The 15286-nt window shown below is 33.8% G+C and overlaps 1 protein-coding gene across 6 annotated transcripts in view; it reads left to right on the top strand.

The window, feature by feature from the left end:
* Positions 1 to 15286, top strand: part of LOC101884567 (SH3 and multiple ankyrin repeat domains protein 1) — a 146818-nt gene that overhangs the window by 70027 nt on the left and 61505 nt on the right. For all 6 annotated transcript variants that reach the window (XM_073941113.1, XM_073941112.1, XM_073941115.1 and 3 more), the window contains 6 exons: positions 680 to 796; positions 1489 to 1566; positions 3071 to 3137; positions 5655 to 5833; positions 5915 to 6045; positions 14807 to 14931. In XM_073941113.1, the coding sequence (XP_073797214.1) occupies positions 680 to 796; positions 1489 to 1566; positions 3071 to 3137; positions 5655 to 5833; positions 5915 to 6045; positions 14807 to 14931 (697 nt within the window). The remainder of the gene's footprint in view (positions 1 to 679; positions 797 to 1488; positions 1567 to 3070; positions 3138 to 5654; positions 5834 to 5914; positions 6046 to 14806; positions 14932 to 15286) is intronic.

Here is a 15286-nt window from a genome sequence, read left to right as displayed (position 1 = left end):
AATTGTTTTTTTAATGTATTGTTTAAATAAATCAAATAAATATTTCTTTTTAAGTTAGTTTTAATAATTTTTTTTATTTATTGAAGTTTTAGCTTCAACTTCTTTCTATTTCTATTTCATTTTATTATAAAATAAACTTTAAATGAATAACAAGTTTAATTTTACTATTAAAGTTATTGAAACTAAAATTTTAATATCTAAAATCTAATTAAAATAACAAAATATACACAAAGTTTCCTAAGCTAAATTAAAGGGACCACCCAACCCCCCCCCCCCCCAAAAAAAATAAAAAAAAATAAAAATTCATAGTAGTAAAATCTATATTTCTATACTGTAGTAATATTCACTCTAATTCACTATAATAATGTAATATACATATAACATAACCATAATAATAATAAAACTATAATAATTTATTTATATTTACACTACTGTAGGGCAGAGATATGTGACTTCATGTCAAATATTACCACACAAACAACTATATCTCGTGGTCCTGAAAGGCTGATTTGTAAGCCTGAGATGAACAAATGTTGATCACTAGTCGGTTAGTTTTCTCTCTGCTCACTTTATCGCCCTCTTCTGGCTGCTCTTCTACTTTTCCCTGCTCTTTTTACCCTTTCCCTATTGAGTCAGATGTACTCTAGCTCTTCAAGCTCTCTGTTTTGTTGGATTGCAGGCTTGTCAACATGGATTTGCCCAACATTTGGAGCATCTTCTGTTCTACGGGGCAGACACCACTTCTCAGAATGCATCAGGAAACACTGCCCTCCACATATCTGCCCTTTACAACAAGGTAATTAGGGATCTAGCTGTAAACCATGAATGCAGATGTGACCATGGTGTTATCCAGTGCTTTTTAATTTTATTTAAATGCTATTATTAGTATTATTTTTTCATGTATGCCATTTCTTGTGTTTTTTATTTATTTTCTTATGTATTCATTTTCATTCAATTTAATTGAGTTTTATTTAATTGAGTTTGCTTGTTATTTATGTGTTTGTTTAAATGTTTGTTTGTTATGTATTTGTTGCTTAAATTTATCTGTTTGTTTAAAATTTGTTAAATTATTTGTTTGTTTAATTTATTAAAATGATACGTTTCAACAAGTTGTGAGTGTTGTGTTTTTAAACCTAAATATGTAAAAATAAGAGTTCAAATTCAAGTTGAAGTTAAAAAGAAATAAATACAAATGAAATAATAAATGCTAAATATTATAAAACTATTGTTGAATTACTTAATACAAAATAAAAAAATATCAGGTACACAATATGAAAAATGAGAGCATGCATTTTCTCAATTGTTATGAAAAATTGTATTCATTTCTGATAGTTGTTGTATTTTAATTGAACATTTTGTTTATAATGATATATAATATTATAATATAATGAGTGAGTTTTAAATCAATACAAGTGTATATCTCTGTAGAGCAAAAATAACCCTGTTGTATTCCAAGTAGTTTGATTGACATCTCCTTTGTCCAATCAGGAGAGCTGCGTCCGGGTCCTTCTTTATCGAGGAGCCAGTAAGGAGATGAAAAACAAACATGGCCACACCCCCTTTCAGGTAATGACTGTGTTATCAGTTCTGTCCCAAACCAGTTCTGTTTCCCCTCTGTACTAAACTATCAAAATAATGATTTCCTTCAATGTAGATTTATAGATTGCCTTATTGAAATGTTTAAAAAAAAAAAGTCTCACAAAGCCTGCATTTATTTGATCCACAATACAGCAAAAACAGTAACTATTTTAAATATTGTTTTACTATTTAAACTAACTCATCTCTTTTTCAATAGATTTTGTAATTTAATAGATTTTCTAATTGTAATTTAATTCCTGTGATTTCAATGCTGTGGTGGCACAGTGGCTCAGTGGTTAACGCTGTCTTCTCAGAGCAAAAAGGTCGTTGGTTTGAGTCCCAGCTGGGCCTGTTGGCATTTCTAAATTTGCATGTTCTCCCAGTGTTGGCGTGGGTTTCCTCCGGGTGCTCCGGTTTTCCTCAGTCCAAAAACATGCGCTATACAGGAAATAAATAAGCTAAATTGGCTGTACTTTATGAGTGTGTGTGTGAATGCAAGAGTGTATGGGTGTTTCCCAGCACTTGGTTGCGGCCGGAAGGTCATCCACTGCATAAAATGAATGATTTCAATGCTAAATTTTTAGAATCAGTCACACAATCCTTCGGAAATGTATTATTATTAGTAGTAGTATTAGTAGTAGTAATAGTCATAGTAGTAGTCGTAGTCGTAGCAGTTGTAGTAGTAGTTGGCGTAGTAGTTGTCATAGTCGTGGTAGTATCAGTTGTAGTTGTCGTAGTAATATTAGTCGTAGTTGTAGTAGTCGTAGTATTTGTCGTAGTAGTAAAAGTTGTCATAGTAGTATTAGTCATAGTTGTAGTAGGAGTAGTAGTAATAGTCATTGTAGTAGTAGTCGTAGTAGTAGTAAATAAAATAACAGTTTTAAACACAACTGAAATTAACAATTGAGTTTTTTTTTTTCTGGATTATTATTTTTTTATTATTATCATTATTTGATGAATAGAAATATCCAAAGATCAACATTTATCTGAAATAAAAAGCTTTTGTAATACACTGTATCTTTTTAAAAAGAAAAATCAGTATTACTGTGTTTGTAAAAAAACAAAATGATCGAAATGAGTACTTTTATTTAGCAGGGATGCGTTAAATTGGTCAAAAGTAATGCCAAAGACATGAATAATGTCACAAAATGTTTTTATTGAAGATAAATATTCTTTTGACCTTTGAGAAATGTCTGAAAAATCAAAAGAAAATCAAATCAACATAATAAAAATAAAGTTTTTTTAATGATTTCTGAAGGATCGTGTGGCTGGAGAAATTGTGCTGAAAATTCAATTTGTAAATCACAGAAATAAATTACATTTTAAAATAAATTCATGTAGAAAACATTTTTTTTAAATAGTAAAAATTTTTTAAAATGTACAGTTTTTGCTGTTCTTTGGATCAAATAAATACCGGCTTGGTGAGCAAAAGAGACTGTTACTGTTCTAAAATTTATGACCGGTAGAGAACATTGCGTTGCTTTTTCTACAGGTTGCTGTGATGTCTGGTCATTTCGAGCTTGGAGAAATCATCAAAAATCACAATGACGCAGATGTTGGTGAGTGTGCATCTTTATAAGGAAAAAGGAGCTATTTTAATCCAGTTTTAAGGCAGTGTCCCATGGTTCCTTCGTGAAAATGTCAAAACCCATAATGCACTGTGACAAGCACAATGGAAGAAACTCATCCAAGATGCTGACAAATCAAGCGAAATGGTGAGGAATGTGATTGCTTCATATACTGTAGTTAATATAATTTTTCAAATGCTGTATTTTTTAGAATAATAAACACTGTACGACAGTATGCTCTATATTTGCTAAGGGTTGTGGAGGTAAATGTACTTGAAAATGTATTAAAATAAAAATATATTGTATTTAGGTATAAAGCAAGCAGCAGTTTAATCCCGTACACATTGTTTGTTCAACCCGTTTTAAACTATTTTCTCAATTTTCGTGTAATTATAATGTTATGCCTTTATACAGTTAAAAGCCCCTATCCTACAACCGACACAATGTGCAGTATCAGGCACAGAACAAGTGAATATATAGCAAATGCATTTGTACATCCATGGGTGTGCTGGTCTAAATAAAAAAATTACTTGAGGCGCATTGTTGGCCCTATTTGGAGGTAGCTGCAATAGACTTTTCCATTGATTAACTAAGAACTGCTCAAAAGTCAATGGCACAGTTTGTTTATTTATTTTTTTGTTATTTAAAGAGTTGCCTTAGTGATGGGGGGGTCTAAAATGCACGTACACCTTACTTATTTCACACACAGCGATTCACAGCTGCACAAAAATATCTTTAAATATGAAAAATTACAGCATTAAAATGTGAATTATAAATATTGACTACATGAATATAAAGAACTAGCCCTTCTCCTGGGCTTAGATGAATATGGCTTGTTCTGTAGATGATCTTTAACCTTGGATTAACCAGATTCATTTCCTCACTAGTAAGGCGTTCGATTATAAAGTCTTAAAACAGTCATGGCTTATAAAGTCTGTCATGTTAATAGTGAATCCACTAAACCGGACCACAACTTGTACAACTACTCTTTCCCAGCCATTGATGAAATAACCCGTCAATTAAGAGAAAATGCGCTGGGTACACCAACCGTTTTTCCTGCACTTAAATGATCAAAAGTGGATTCAGACACCAGGTGACTTTAGACCATGAGCTTAGATTGTTAAAATATATAGCCCTAAATATTAAACTGCTAATATTAAAATACGCATTTGGTCAAAATTGTGAGGTGTCTCTAACACACTTCATTAATTTCTTTCCAAATTTCCTACCAGTTCACTTCTTTTAGAGAATGCCTATGTAGACAGTAGACATTGTAAATAACTTTCTTGCTGATTACAAGACACACACACACACACACACACACACACACACACACACACACACACACACACACACACACACACACACACACACACACACACACACACACATGTGATATGAACATATCAGAGTAATATTACTGAAATTAATAAAAAAAAAACTGAATAAATATATTTTTACACACAAGTAAAAAAAATAGTCAATGAAGGGCTGAAGATAAATCTGCGGATTGCAGCGCGTGCAGATTCCATGTGGGCCGAGTTATATCATTTGAGCATCAATATCTCAATGTGTGTATCCGCAATAGTCACATCTTTTTATTAAAGATTTAAAGATTAGGATAATATTAACCATCATTTATACGATGATAACAATGTTGTTTTATGTTTGATTGTCGTTTTTATATATGCTTGTAATTCATTATATTTTATGCAGATGCATTATATAGAAAGAAATCTTGATCAGCCCAGTTAATCTAAAGAATAAAATCTTTCCAAACAAGAGCTATTCAAATCATCTGGTGAAATTATATTTATATCGCAATAAATTTCACAGCCATCAAAATATCGCAGTGTTTCTACTTTTATATTGTTCTTCTTGTTTTTTTTTTATTGCTCTTGTTTTTAATGTTGTCCTTGAGTTACCAGAAAGGCATCGTTAAATAAAATGTAGCATTATTATTATTATTATTATTATTATTATTATTATTATTATTATTTTAATAATTTCTTTTCATTTTATTTTTAATTTATTATTATTTATTTTTTCTTTCAGAGAAAATGTTTATAATTCATACATTTAATTTATTTTATTTTTAGGGGATAGTGGGAAAATAAGAAAAATAAGACAATCTGTATTTTTTCCTATGTTTTATTGTATACTTTGATGTATTGTCTTGTTAAACATCAATAAAAAATATGTAAAAAGGTTTCATATTATTAATTAATTAATAATAATAATAATAATAACAATAATAATTATTTTTTTATATATATATATATATATATATATATATATATATATATATATATATATATATATATATATATATATATATAATAATTATTATTATTATTATTAATGTCAGATTTTTCCCGTATCCTGCAGCCCTATTTTGAATCATCAATATATGATCATCAATATTCAAATCTTCCATCACATCTTTAAGGCAGCTTCCTAGGTTTCGAAACCGAGCCCATCTCCAACCTTTTGTTCTTTCCTCTTTAGTACCGTTTTTGGAAACTCCCAAATATGCTTCTCACTTTATGGATGGTGCATTAAATCAGCCTCTGTCGACGGGTCTTCAGCATCCTCACCCGCTGCTCCGGGCTAAGAGCGAGAACACGATGACCACCATCATGGATCCTACAGTGATGCCCGCCGCTGCCAGTGTACCACCTGCTCAGGTAGAGCTTCAGCTCATGCAGGTAAACTTAAATCCCCTCCCAAACACACAGACATCATCTGTTTACTCTGGTTTCAATCAGACTCAGCGCAGAGCCTCTTTCGCTATGAGGAGCTCCAGCAGTCCCCGTGGAGCCCGAACTCGCTCCCCGTCCCGTGGCAGAGAAGGAGGAGAAACGGAGGAGAAACACCACAAACAACGAGGCAGACAGGGGTCAGTTCACATACATTACATGCTGTCAGTCTGCCATTAAATATATATATATAGGTTTGGTCACCCTTGGTAAAAAGGAACAAAATAAATCCGCTTTGTTAATTCTTTTTAGAAAACCTGGAGAATTTGATTTGATTCCTTAAGTTTCCTCCAAACTTAAAATTGCTAACAATTTCGACGTATTATAGGAAGAAACATGGGAAAAAACGGTAATACTTTGTAATAGCTGCACACTCTGAATCATTCATTAAGCATTAGCTAACAGGGAATTCATTATCTGTTAGGCATTAACTCTACATTAATAGACGTTAGTAAGCAGTTTATAACTACAGATACAAATGCTGTGCTTATGTGCTTAATAGTGTAACTCTCATACTTTATTATTTAATAATTGTTCATTGTTAAATTCAGTATTACATTATTTACAAACCGTTTGTGTTTAAGAGTAATTGGTGGCTTTTATAACCATTCAGAATGAGTTAGTAATTGATCAATAAACTGTTCAAATCAACATTTAGATTTACAAACTTATTTCAGCAAATAATATACAGCTTGCAGTGCTGAAATACAGTAATAATTAAATACTGTAATATATATATATATATATATATATATATATATATATATATATATATATATATATATATTAGTGCTGTCAATCGATTAAAAAAATTAACTAATCAATCACACTTTTTCGCAATTAATTGCGATAAATCACATTTAAAAGACTGAAACTTGTCATTTTGACTATTCAAATGTAAAATTAATGTAAACTCAAGACAAAGAAACTATTTAAATTCAAAATATGCTTGTTTATCAGAATGTTTGTTCAACTTGTAACACAGATTTCTTCTTGTAAACAACATACCTGCAATAAACCACCAAGATCCTCAAACTGTTGGCTTGAAAACCATATATATCACAGAAATAATAACACAGGCGTGTTAGTGCCATTTGAATTTCAAAACAATCAATACCAATAACAAACTAAAATGATTTCCATGTTGGATTATAAGTGAACTGCAAAAAAAAAAATAAATAAATAAATAATAATAATAAAAATCCAAAGTACAGCATTGCAAATATGGAAATTAGAAAATTACAATAATTATGTATTGAATACAAACAATTGTACTCATTGAAAAGTTGTAGTGCTGATAGTTGAGAACCTTAATTATAAAGTAGAACAATTTTGCTTAGTCCTCCTTTACATTCATCCAGTTGCTAAAACAGTCCAGTCTGTTGACATTACCGGGGGACAATGTGGCCCTTTTCTTTTGAATAATGTGACCTGAGAGTGAGAACAGTCTCTCACAAGCAGAATCACCGAATCAGCCACTGGTGTTGCGGCAAGGACGTAAGAATTGTAAGAAGCTACGATTTTAATACGATTGGGATAATACTTTGTTTTAGAGTCTATTATGTAAACAGCGAATTTTGATTACCTTGACGGACCATCCGAGTCACGAAATAGAGAGGTTTTTATGTTTCCATTCAGAATGCGGTAACAAATTCCAACAAAACAATAGCCTGGTGATGCAACATTAATTCTTTATACTGAAACTTTCCTTCTAAAAGGGCTTCCTTGGTCTAATCCATATTTCTTTGCAAGTTGAACACACGTCGGCCACAACAGGAAATAAAACTGCAACTGCGTATATTTTTTTTACGCATTCAATATTTTAAATTAATTGCATGCGTTAACATGCTTATTTTGGCGGCTCTAATATATATATATTGTGTATATATATATTTATATATATATATATATATTTATATATATATTATATAGATTATATATTTTAATTATATATTATATATAAATTTATATATATATATATATATATATATATATATATATATATATATATATATATATATATATATATATATATATATATATATATATAATCAAAATCATTATAATTGTTAATCGTTATAATTATTATGATTGTTGTAATTCGCTTTTTCATTTTATTTTTAGCCATTTTTGGTCATTTTGTCATTTTTATTTTCAGTTTTGTAGATGGAAATCTGGATGAAAGTGATTATTGTAGCTCATACTCATTCCTGTAAAAGCTGAAAATCCAGCAAAATGTAAATGTTAGCTGTTTATTTACTGTTGTGGCTCTACAAACGCAGAGAAACAGCAGAGAGGAGAGGAAGAGGAAGAGTTCAGTCTGTGCTGCAGATCATCATCAGCTCTCAGCAGGTCTGAAGTTCAAACCCATGGAAATGAGAAGCACCTCAGGACATCATAAATTAATAAATGAATTTCCCAGGATGCCTCGGGGTTGTAATTACATTTGTTTTCTTTTAGTTTACCGCGTCAATTGATTTCCATGATGCTAAACGTCGCTTCGGTGCCTGAACAATCCCAGACGGTCAGGGACTTTTCCGGGTCAAATTTCTCACCAAAATCAAAACACAATACAATAAAGGATGTTTTGCTAACAGGGGTGGCAGAGTGACTCAGTGATTAGAACTGTGGTCTCACAGCAAGAAAGTCTCTGGTTTGAGTCCCGACTGGGCCAGTTGGCATTCCGGTTGCTCTGGTTTCCCCCACAGTCAAAACACATGCGGTGTAGGTGAATTTTGAATAACCTCAATTTTGTAGTGTGTGTGTGTGTGTGTGTGTGTGTGTGTGTGTGTGTGTGTGTGTGTATGGGTTTCCCAGTACTGGATTGCGTCTGGACAGCATCCACTGCATAAAAAATATGCCAGAATAGTTGGTGGTTCATTGCGCTGTGGGACCCCTGATAAATAAAGGACTAAGCTGAAGGAAAATGAATGAATGAATGATATTTTGCTAACAGCTTAGGCCTTTTTAAAGGGATCCTGTTACACTTTTTGCTTTCTTTAATGTGTAATGTTACTCTTTGAGAAAATATATTTGCAAAGTTTATTATGAATGAATGAATTTTATTCAATGAATGAACACATTGCAGTATCTCACTTTAAAGACTTAGTTGAGTTGTTAGTAGAAGTGTGTTGTTGCACACAGATTTAATAAACACATGCTATTAATTCCACAACTTTTTACAGTCACTTATACTCATATATCCAATATAGTGTACAGTATTTACGAATTAACCAACATCTAATTGTGGACAAAGTCATTAACTAGACAAACCAGCTATTAATCTAAATTAATAAATGCGCTGACATTACACTAAATAAATAGTACAATTTATTGAAAAAATTGTATAAATAAAATAACAATGTAAAAAATGTGTAACAAAAATACATTTAACATAAATAACGAGATTTAAAGGGCACCTAGGTTTACCCTTTTTTTTCATATTTAATATAAGTATTTTGCTTCCCCAGAATGTGTCTGTAAAGTTTCAGCTCAAAACACCCATCAGAGTATTTATTTTAACTGTTTGAAGTGTCTGTATTATAGCTGGAAAAAGTTTTTTTTTTGTTGCACTGGGCCTTTAAGGCTAGTCATCCCCGCCCACCGTTCCCACGTGCCTGACAGCAACATGCCTCAATCGCCGCCCTCGGCTGCCTCAGGAAGCAGATCTCACATAGCGTTTGTGAGAAATACTACAGTAAGAAGTTTACCAATCAGTATTTGATGCATTTTTTGTGGAGTTGCAACAATGAGTTCACACACACACACACACACACACACATAGAGTAGACACACACACACACACAGGGGCGCAACTACACATTTACTGAGGGGTATGCGGGTTCAAATTTTGTGTGATCCCTCTTATTTTATATTAATTAATTAATAATAAATGAAGACAAATTTTCAGATTAATCTTATAAGTTTTGACATTATGTATGATTTGACAGTTTATTTTGTTAAAAATAAATTCAAATCTAAACAGTTACATCTACATGAACACTTTCGGCTGTGGGACTGCATGTTATTGTGTTAAATGATTTTGAATTAAACAATAACAATATTATATTCGTTTAAAATGCAAAATAATGTTGTTTAACAAAACATATTTATTTATTTTTATTATTTGAAACTTTTAATAAGGATAATTTTAAAAATAGTTTTGGCACAACGGCGCCCCCCCATGTGTGGCGCCCCTATGCGCCGCATATACTGCATACCCCCTTGTTGCGCCACTGCACACACACATAGAGTAGACACACATAGCACAGACACACACACACACACACACACACACAGAGAGAGAGAGAGACACGCGGCTGTGCTGATAAGGTGAATCTGAAATGAATGGCTGTACTACATTACACACGTGCACTGTTTTAAAACATGTTAAACTTGTAAAACTCACTCTTGATCACGTTTGATGATGATTGAACAGATCTTTTATTTCCGGTTGCTTTGCGCTTGGCTTGTCTTGTTGATATGATTATATGCGTTACTACGGAAACATGTAAATATTGTCATTCAATATTGGTGGGCGGGGGGACCGCACTCCTACGTCAAGTTGCGGTCATTCTGAAAACCGCTCCAATTGGTCCATCGTTTTTGTGTTGTTAAATTTGAAAAAACAAAAGGGACTGGGTGTGTTTATTGCACCCCTATATGACAGTATATACACTATACTTACACACGTCTGTCCAAACAGCTTTAAAAGTAGATTTTTCACCATAGGTGCCCTTTAAATAAATTATACATTTTGCAAGTAAAATAGTGAGTAAAAATATTTTCTGAGTTTCCAAAAAATTTTTTTTGTTTTGTTAATTGTTTATAAAATGTCGTTTTTATATCTTGTTGTCATTCTCTTATTTTTTATGTCTAAGGGTAATTTAATTTCTACAATCTCACGACTTTATTATTATAATCATGTTTCCGGTTATACTTTAGAAAAAGGTTTCATTATTTAATGTTAGTTAATGTATTAATTAACATGAACTAATTATGAGCAATACATGTACAGCATTTATTAAGCATAGTTCAACATTTACTAATGTATCAATAAAATCCAAATTCACACTTGTTAATGCACTGCGAGTTAACATGAACTAACTATGAATAACTTCATCACTAATAACTAGGCCCACATGGAATCTGCAGATTTCTGTATATTTTTATCCCATTATTGAGTCTGTGTCACACAACCAGCGATCGCTTCCCAGAGGATCGCTGGTTCTCACACGAACTCTCTAAACTACATTTCCGCATTTCCCAGGACTACATTTTCATACATGCACTGCTCCCAAACACGCACGCCTGCTCACTCATCTATCCTGATTGCAATCACCAGCTGGACCTTGTTCACAGACTGATATCACTCCATTCATAAGCCACTCATTCACGCTTCCAGTTTGCCGAGTCTTGTTTGCTTTCTAGTGACATTACAACGCGTTTCCATGTTTTGTTTCTCCGTGTTTCGATCCTAGCCTTGTACCCTTGTTATCCTGTTTAGCCGCCTGCCTTTGACCTTTTGCCTGTTTAACGTTTAAGATTCTGGACTGCCTTTATATACCCGTTTGCACCTGATGACCACTGCTTGCCTGACATTGAATAAACTGCATATTGGATCTTACCTCCTGTTGTCTCCTGTCACTCCACCCAGTCCATATCACTATGTATTTACTTGTGTAAATGTGTGTAAATTTATATTTATCCAGTTTTTTTTTATTAATTTCATTAATATGATTTGTGATATATTCATATTAGAATCATCATATGATTTGTTTTGAATACAGTTTGTAAAGTAACATGTCCTGGTTTTACATGGATATATTATATAAGAGGCTTGCATTGTGTAGCAAAAAGGTGAATCTAATTGGATTTGCATTTTAAACCTTAAATAAAAGTTAATAAGGTATTGTTTTTTATTTCATATGTTAAGTTTTTAGTTATGATACTCCTAACAAGATTCCACAAAAATCTGCAGATTTTTTACAAAATTTTCTGTAGAAAGAGCAAAAAAAAAAGTCTGCAGATTCTGACTAGGGTTAACAAACATGAACAAATACTGTAATAAATATATTGTTTATTGTTTGTTCCTGTTAGTAAATACATTAACTAATGTAACCTTATTGTAAAGTGTTACCATGTTGTCTTTATTCTGATTTTTATTTCTTTTATAGCATAATGTAATGATAAGGATCCTCACCAATCACTTAAGAAAAGACCAAAAGCATTAATGTGTATATTACTTTAATGAGAAGAGAAATTGGCTTAGGGTGAGGCAGTGGCGCAGTAGGTACTCACAGCAAGAAGGTCGCTGGTTCGAACCTCGGCTCAGTTGGCGTTTCTGTGTGGAGTTTGCATGTTCTCCCTGCCTTCGCGTGGGTTTCCTCCGGGTGCTCCGGAGTTTCCCCCACAGTCCAAACACATGCGGTACAGGTGAATTGGGTAGGCTAAATTGTCTGTAATGTATGAGTGTGTGTGTGAATGTGTGTGTGGAGGTTTCCCAGAGATGGGTTGCGGCTGGAAGGGCATCCGCTGCGTAAAAACTTGCTCAATAAGTTGGCGGTTCATTCCGCTGTGGCGGCCTTGGTTTAATAAAGAGACTAAGCCAACAAGAAAATGAATGAATGAATGAAATTGGCTTAAGTGTCGTGAAAATGCCCTCAATATTTTCATATTTTCTCATATTTGAAGCATTTCTTAAGGATTTCTTTTGCTTTTGGCAGTGCATTGTGCTCTTTCATCAATATTTTAGGTTAATAATATTTCTTACACCATCAGTGACAGTGTTTTGTTTTTATTTAACACTTGCAATAGTGCAAACCATCAAGATAGCAGTCAAACATCAGGGTCATTTTCACTAAATTATTTGTTTGAGTGTTCATTCGTGTTTCCATCATTACCTCTGTTGTCCTGGTGTGTGTTTTTTTACATGCTAACTGACGTCTGTATCTCTCTTATGGTAGATTACAGAAGCTCTGACTCACTATTTTGCACGTCGTGATTTGCTCTGTTAGGCTTCTGGCCAAAGCGCCACTGCCACACTGAGTTAATTCTTACTCAGTGGGTTAGAAACAAACACTTTACACTGCTGTGTAAAACATTCAATCTTCAGGCTAAAGCCTTCGTTTTATACTGTAGATTTTATGAAATGTATCTGAATGGACTGTTGCAGATTTAAAGGGACAGTTCAACACAAAAAATGTGCTCGAGTCCCATTTACTGTCTAAATGTGGCGTATGCACAAAATTGATAGGAGAATATGTGCAGCTGTAAGTAAACATTTTTTTACTCAATATTGACCTCACTGAACCACTTTATTCTATCATTCATTTTCCTGAGGCTTAGTCCTTTATTCCGGCATATGTTTTACACAGCGTGTGCCCTTCCAGCTGCAACCCAGTACTGGGAAACACCCCTACACTTTCATTCACACACACACACTCATACACCCAGGCCAATATTTTCTACCCAGTCCATTTATACCGCATGTTTTCGGACTTTGGAAATTTACGCCAACACTGGGAGAACATGCAGACTCCACACAGTAATGCCAACCGGCCCAGCCAGGACTCGACCCAGCAACCTGCTTGCAGTGAGGCAATAGTGCTAGCCACTGAGCCATCGTGACGCCCTATTGAACACCTTCAAATCATCATATGACCCATAATCATTAATAAGTGAAGGCAACTTCATTCTGGTTCACTTTTTCAGAAAGTTTCTGCGCAAATTTTATAAATCAGATCCGTGGTTAGTCACTCAAGTTCAAGTCATGCAAGATTTTCCTTCTTAAGTAGAAGATTTGTATTGATTCTTATAATCAAAGGCCCTTTAAGGCAAGTCATTTCACTCGGCGGTCATCTACATACAACATAAATAATAAAACATAAATAAAAATGTCTTGTTTTAGTCCTATCAAAATAGCAAACACTGAACATCTTTCTATATTTAGCCTGCTTTATTTATTTATGTATTTATGTATTTATTTATTTATTTATTTAAGACTACTTATTAGTACTAAATGTTTGTGCTTTCATTAGAGTTGTCTTTTACTTCTTCAATTCTATTTTCCAAAATGAATCCTCTTTGCGCTTAAAAAGTTTACAATAAAGCGTGTTAACAAATTTTAAATGATTAATGAAGGAATTATAACGCTTTGACTTATTGTTTAATATCATTTACAAGCACAGTAGCATATTTAAAGCTGCTGTATGGGCTATTTCTGTCCGTTCGCATCCCGTCCCTTTACGCCCCCTGGCGGCTCATTCACAAACTGCGGTCATACACTAAAAACAGAGCGGCACCTATTTCAAACGGCGGCGGTACATGCTGCGGCGTTAATAGCCACTTTGAACTCTCACCTACTGTACTTTGGTATTATTTTGTTATTTGCATAAATATTTAAAAATCGTATAAATGTTAAATAAAATATTAATTCATTTAATAACCCGCCAACTTATCCAGCATATGTTTTATGCTGCCAATGCCCTTTCAGCCTTAACCCAGTAATGGGAAACACCCATACACTCTCACATTCACACACGCACACTCATACACTACGGCCAATTTAGTTTATCCAATTCACCTATACTGCATGTGTTTGGACTGTGGGGGAAATCAGAGCACCCGGAGGAAACCCACGCCAACACGGGGAGAACATGCAAACTCCACACAGAAATGCCAACTGACCCAGCTGGGACCTGGACCAGCAACCTTCTTGCTGTGAGTCCACAGTGCTAGCCACTGAGACATCGTGCCGCCAAAAAATATTATTAATATGTTACTTGCACTGTGTTTAAAAATCATATAAATGTTAAATAAAATGAAAATAAGTAAGTTAAAGTGCAAACCATACTATTCAGCTTGACGTTGAACGTTTTTTTGGTGTTTGTGTGTTTGTAGAGGTGGCGGAGGTCAGAGGAAAAGACTCTACAGTGCTGTTCCAGGCCGTGTGTTTGTGGCGACACGTTCACACTCGGCTCACGGCGAGCGCGAAATCAGCTTCAGCAAAGGAGACAAGGTCAAAGGTCAGAACGTTTTGCTGATCTTGTTCACTATAAGTTAATGTCATACCAAAACTGAATGGGAGACTTATTGTCTGTGATAATCACTGTGTATAAAACAAACAAAAGCACTGACTGCATGATGAAACAGATTAGTTTGAACGAATCTAATTTATAAAAACAAAAATATCTCTATAGACATCCAAAATATGCATTTGCAGACATCCCAGGTCTCCCGGAAGTTGCGGGAGTATCCCTGAAATGCATAGACACTCCCGGATGCCCGCAAATGAATGATAATCTCCCGGAAATCGCGCGTCTCCTGCCCGGTCCTTAAATATGTTGCACACCCCTCTCTCCACTGCATCCCTACTAGCTC

Source organism: Danio rerio, chromosome 24, assembly GCF_049306965.1.
Source record: "Danio rerio strain Tuebingen ecotype United States chromosome 24, GRCz12tu, whole genome shotgun sequence".
NCBI classification, from domain to species: domain Eukaryota; kingdom Metazoa; phylum Chordata; class Actinopteri; order Cypriniformes; family Danionidae; genus Danio; species Danio rerio.
This window is presented reverse-complemented; position numbering and strand designations above follow the sequence as displayed.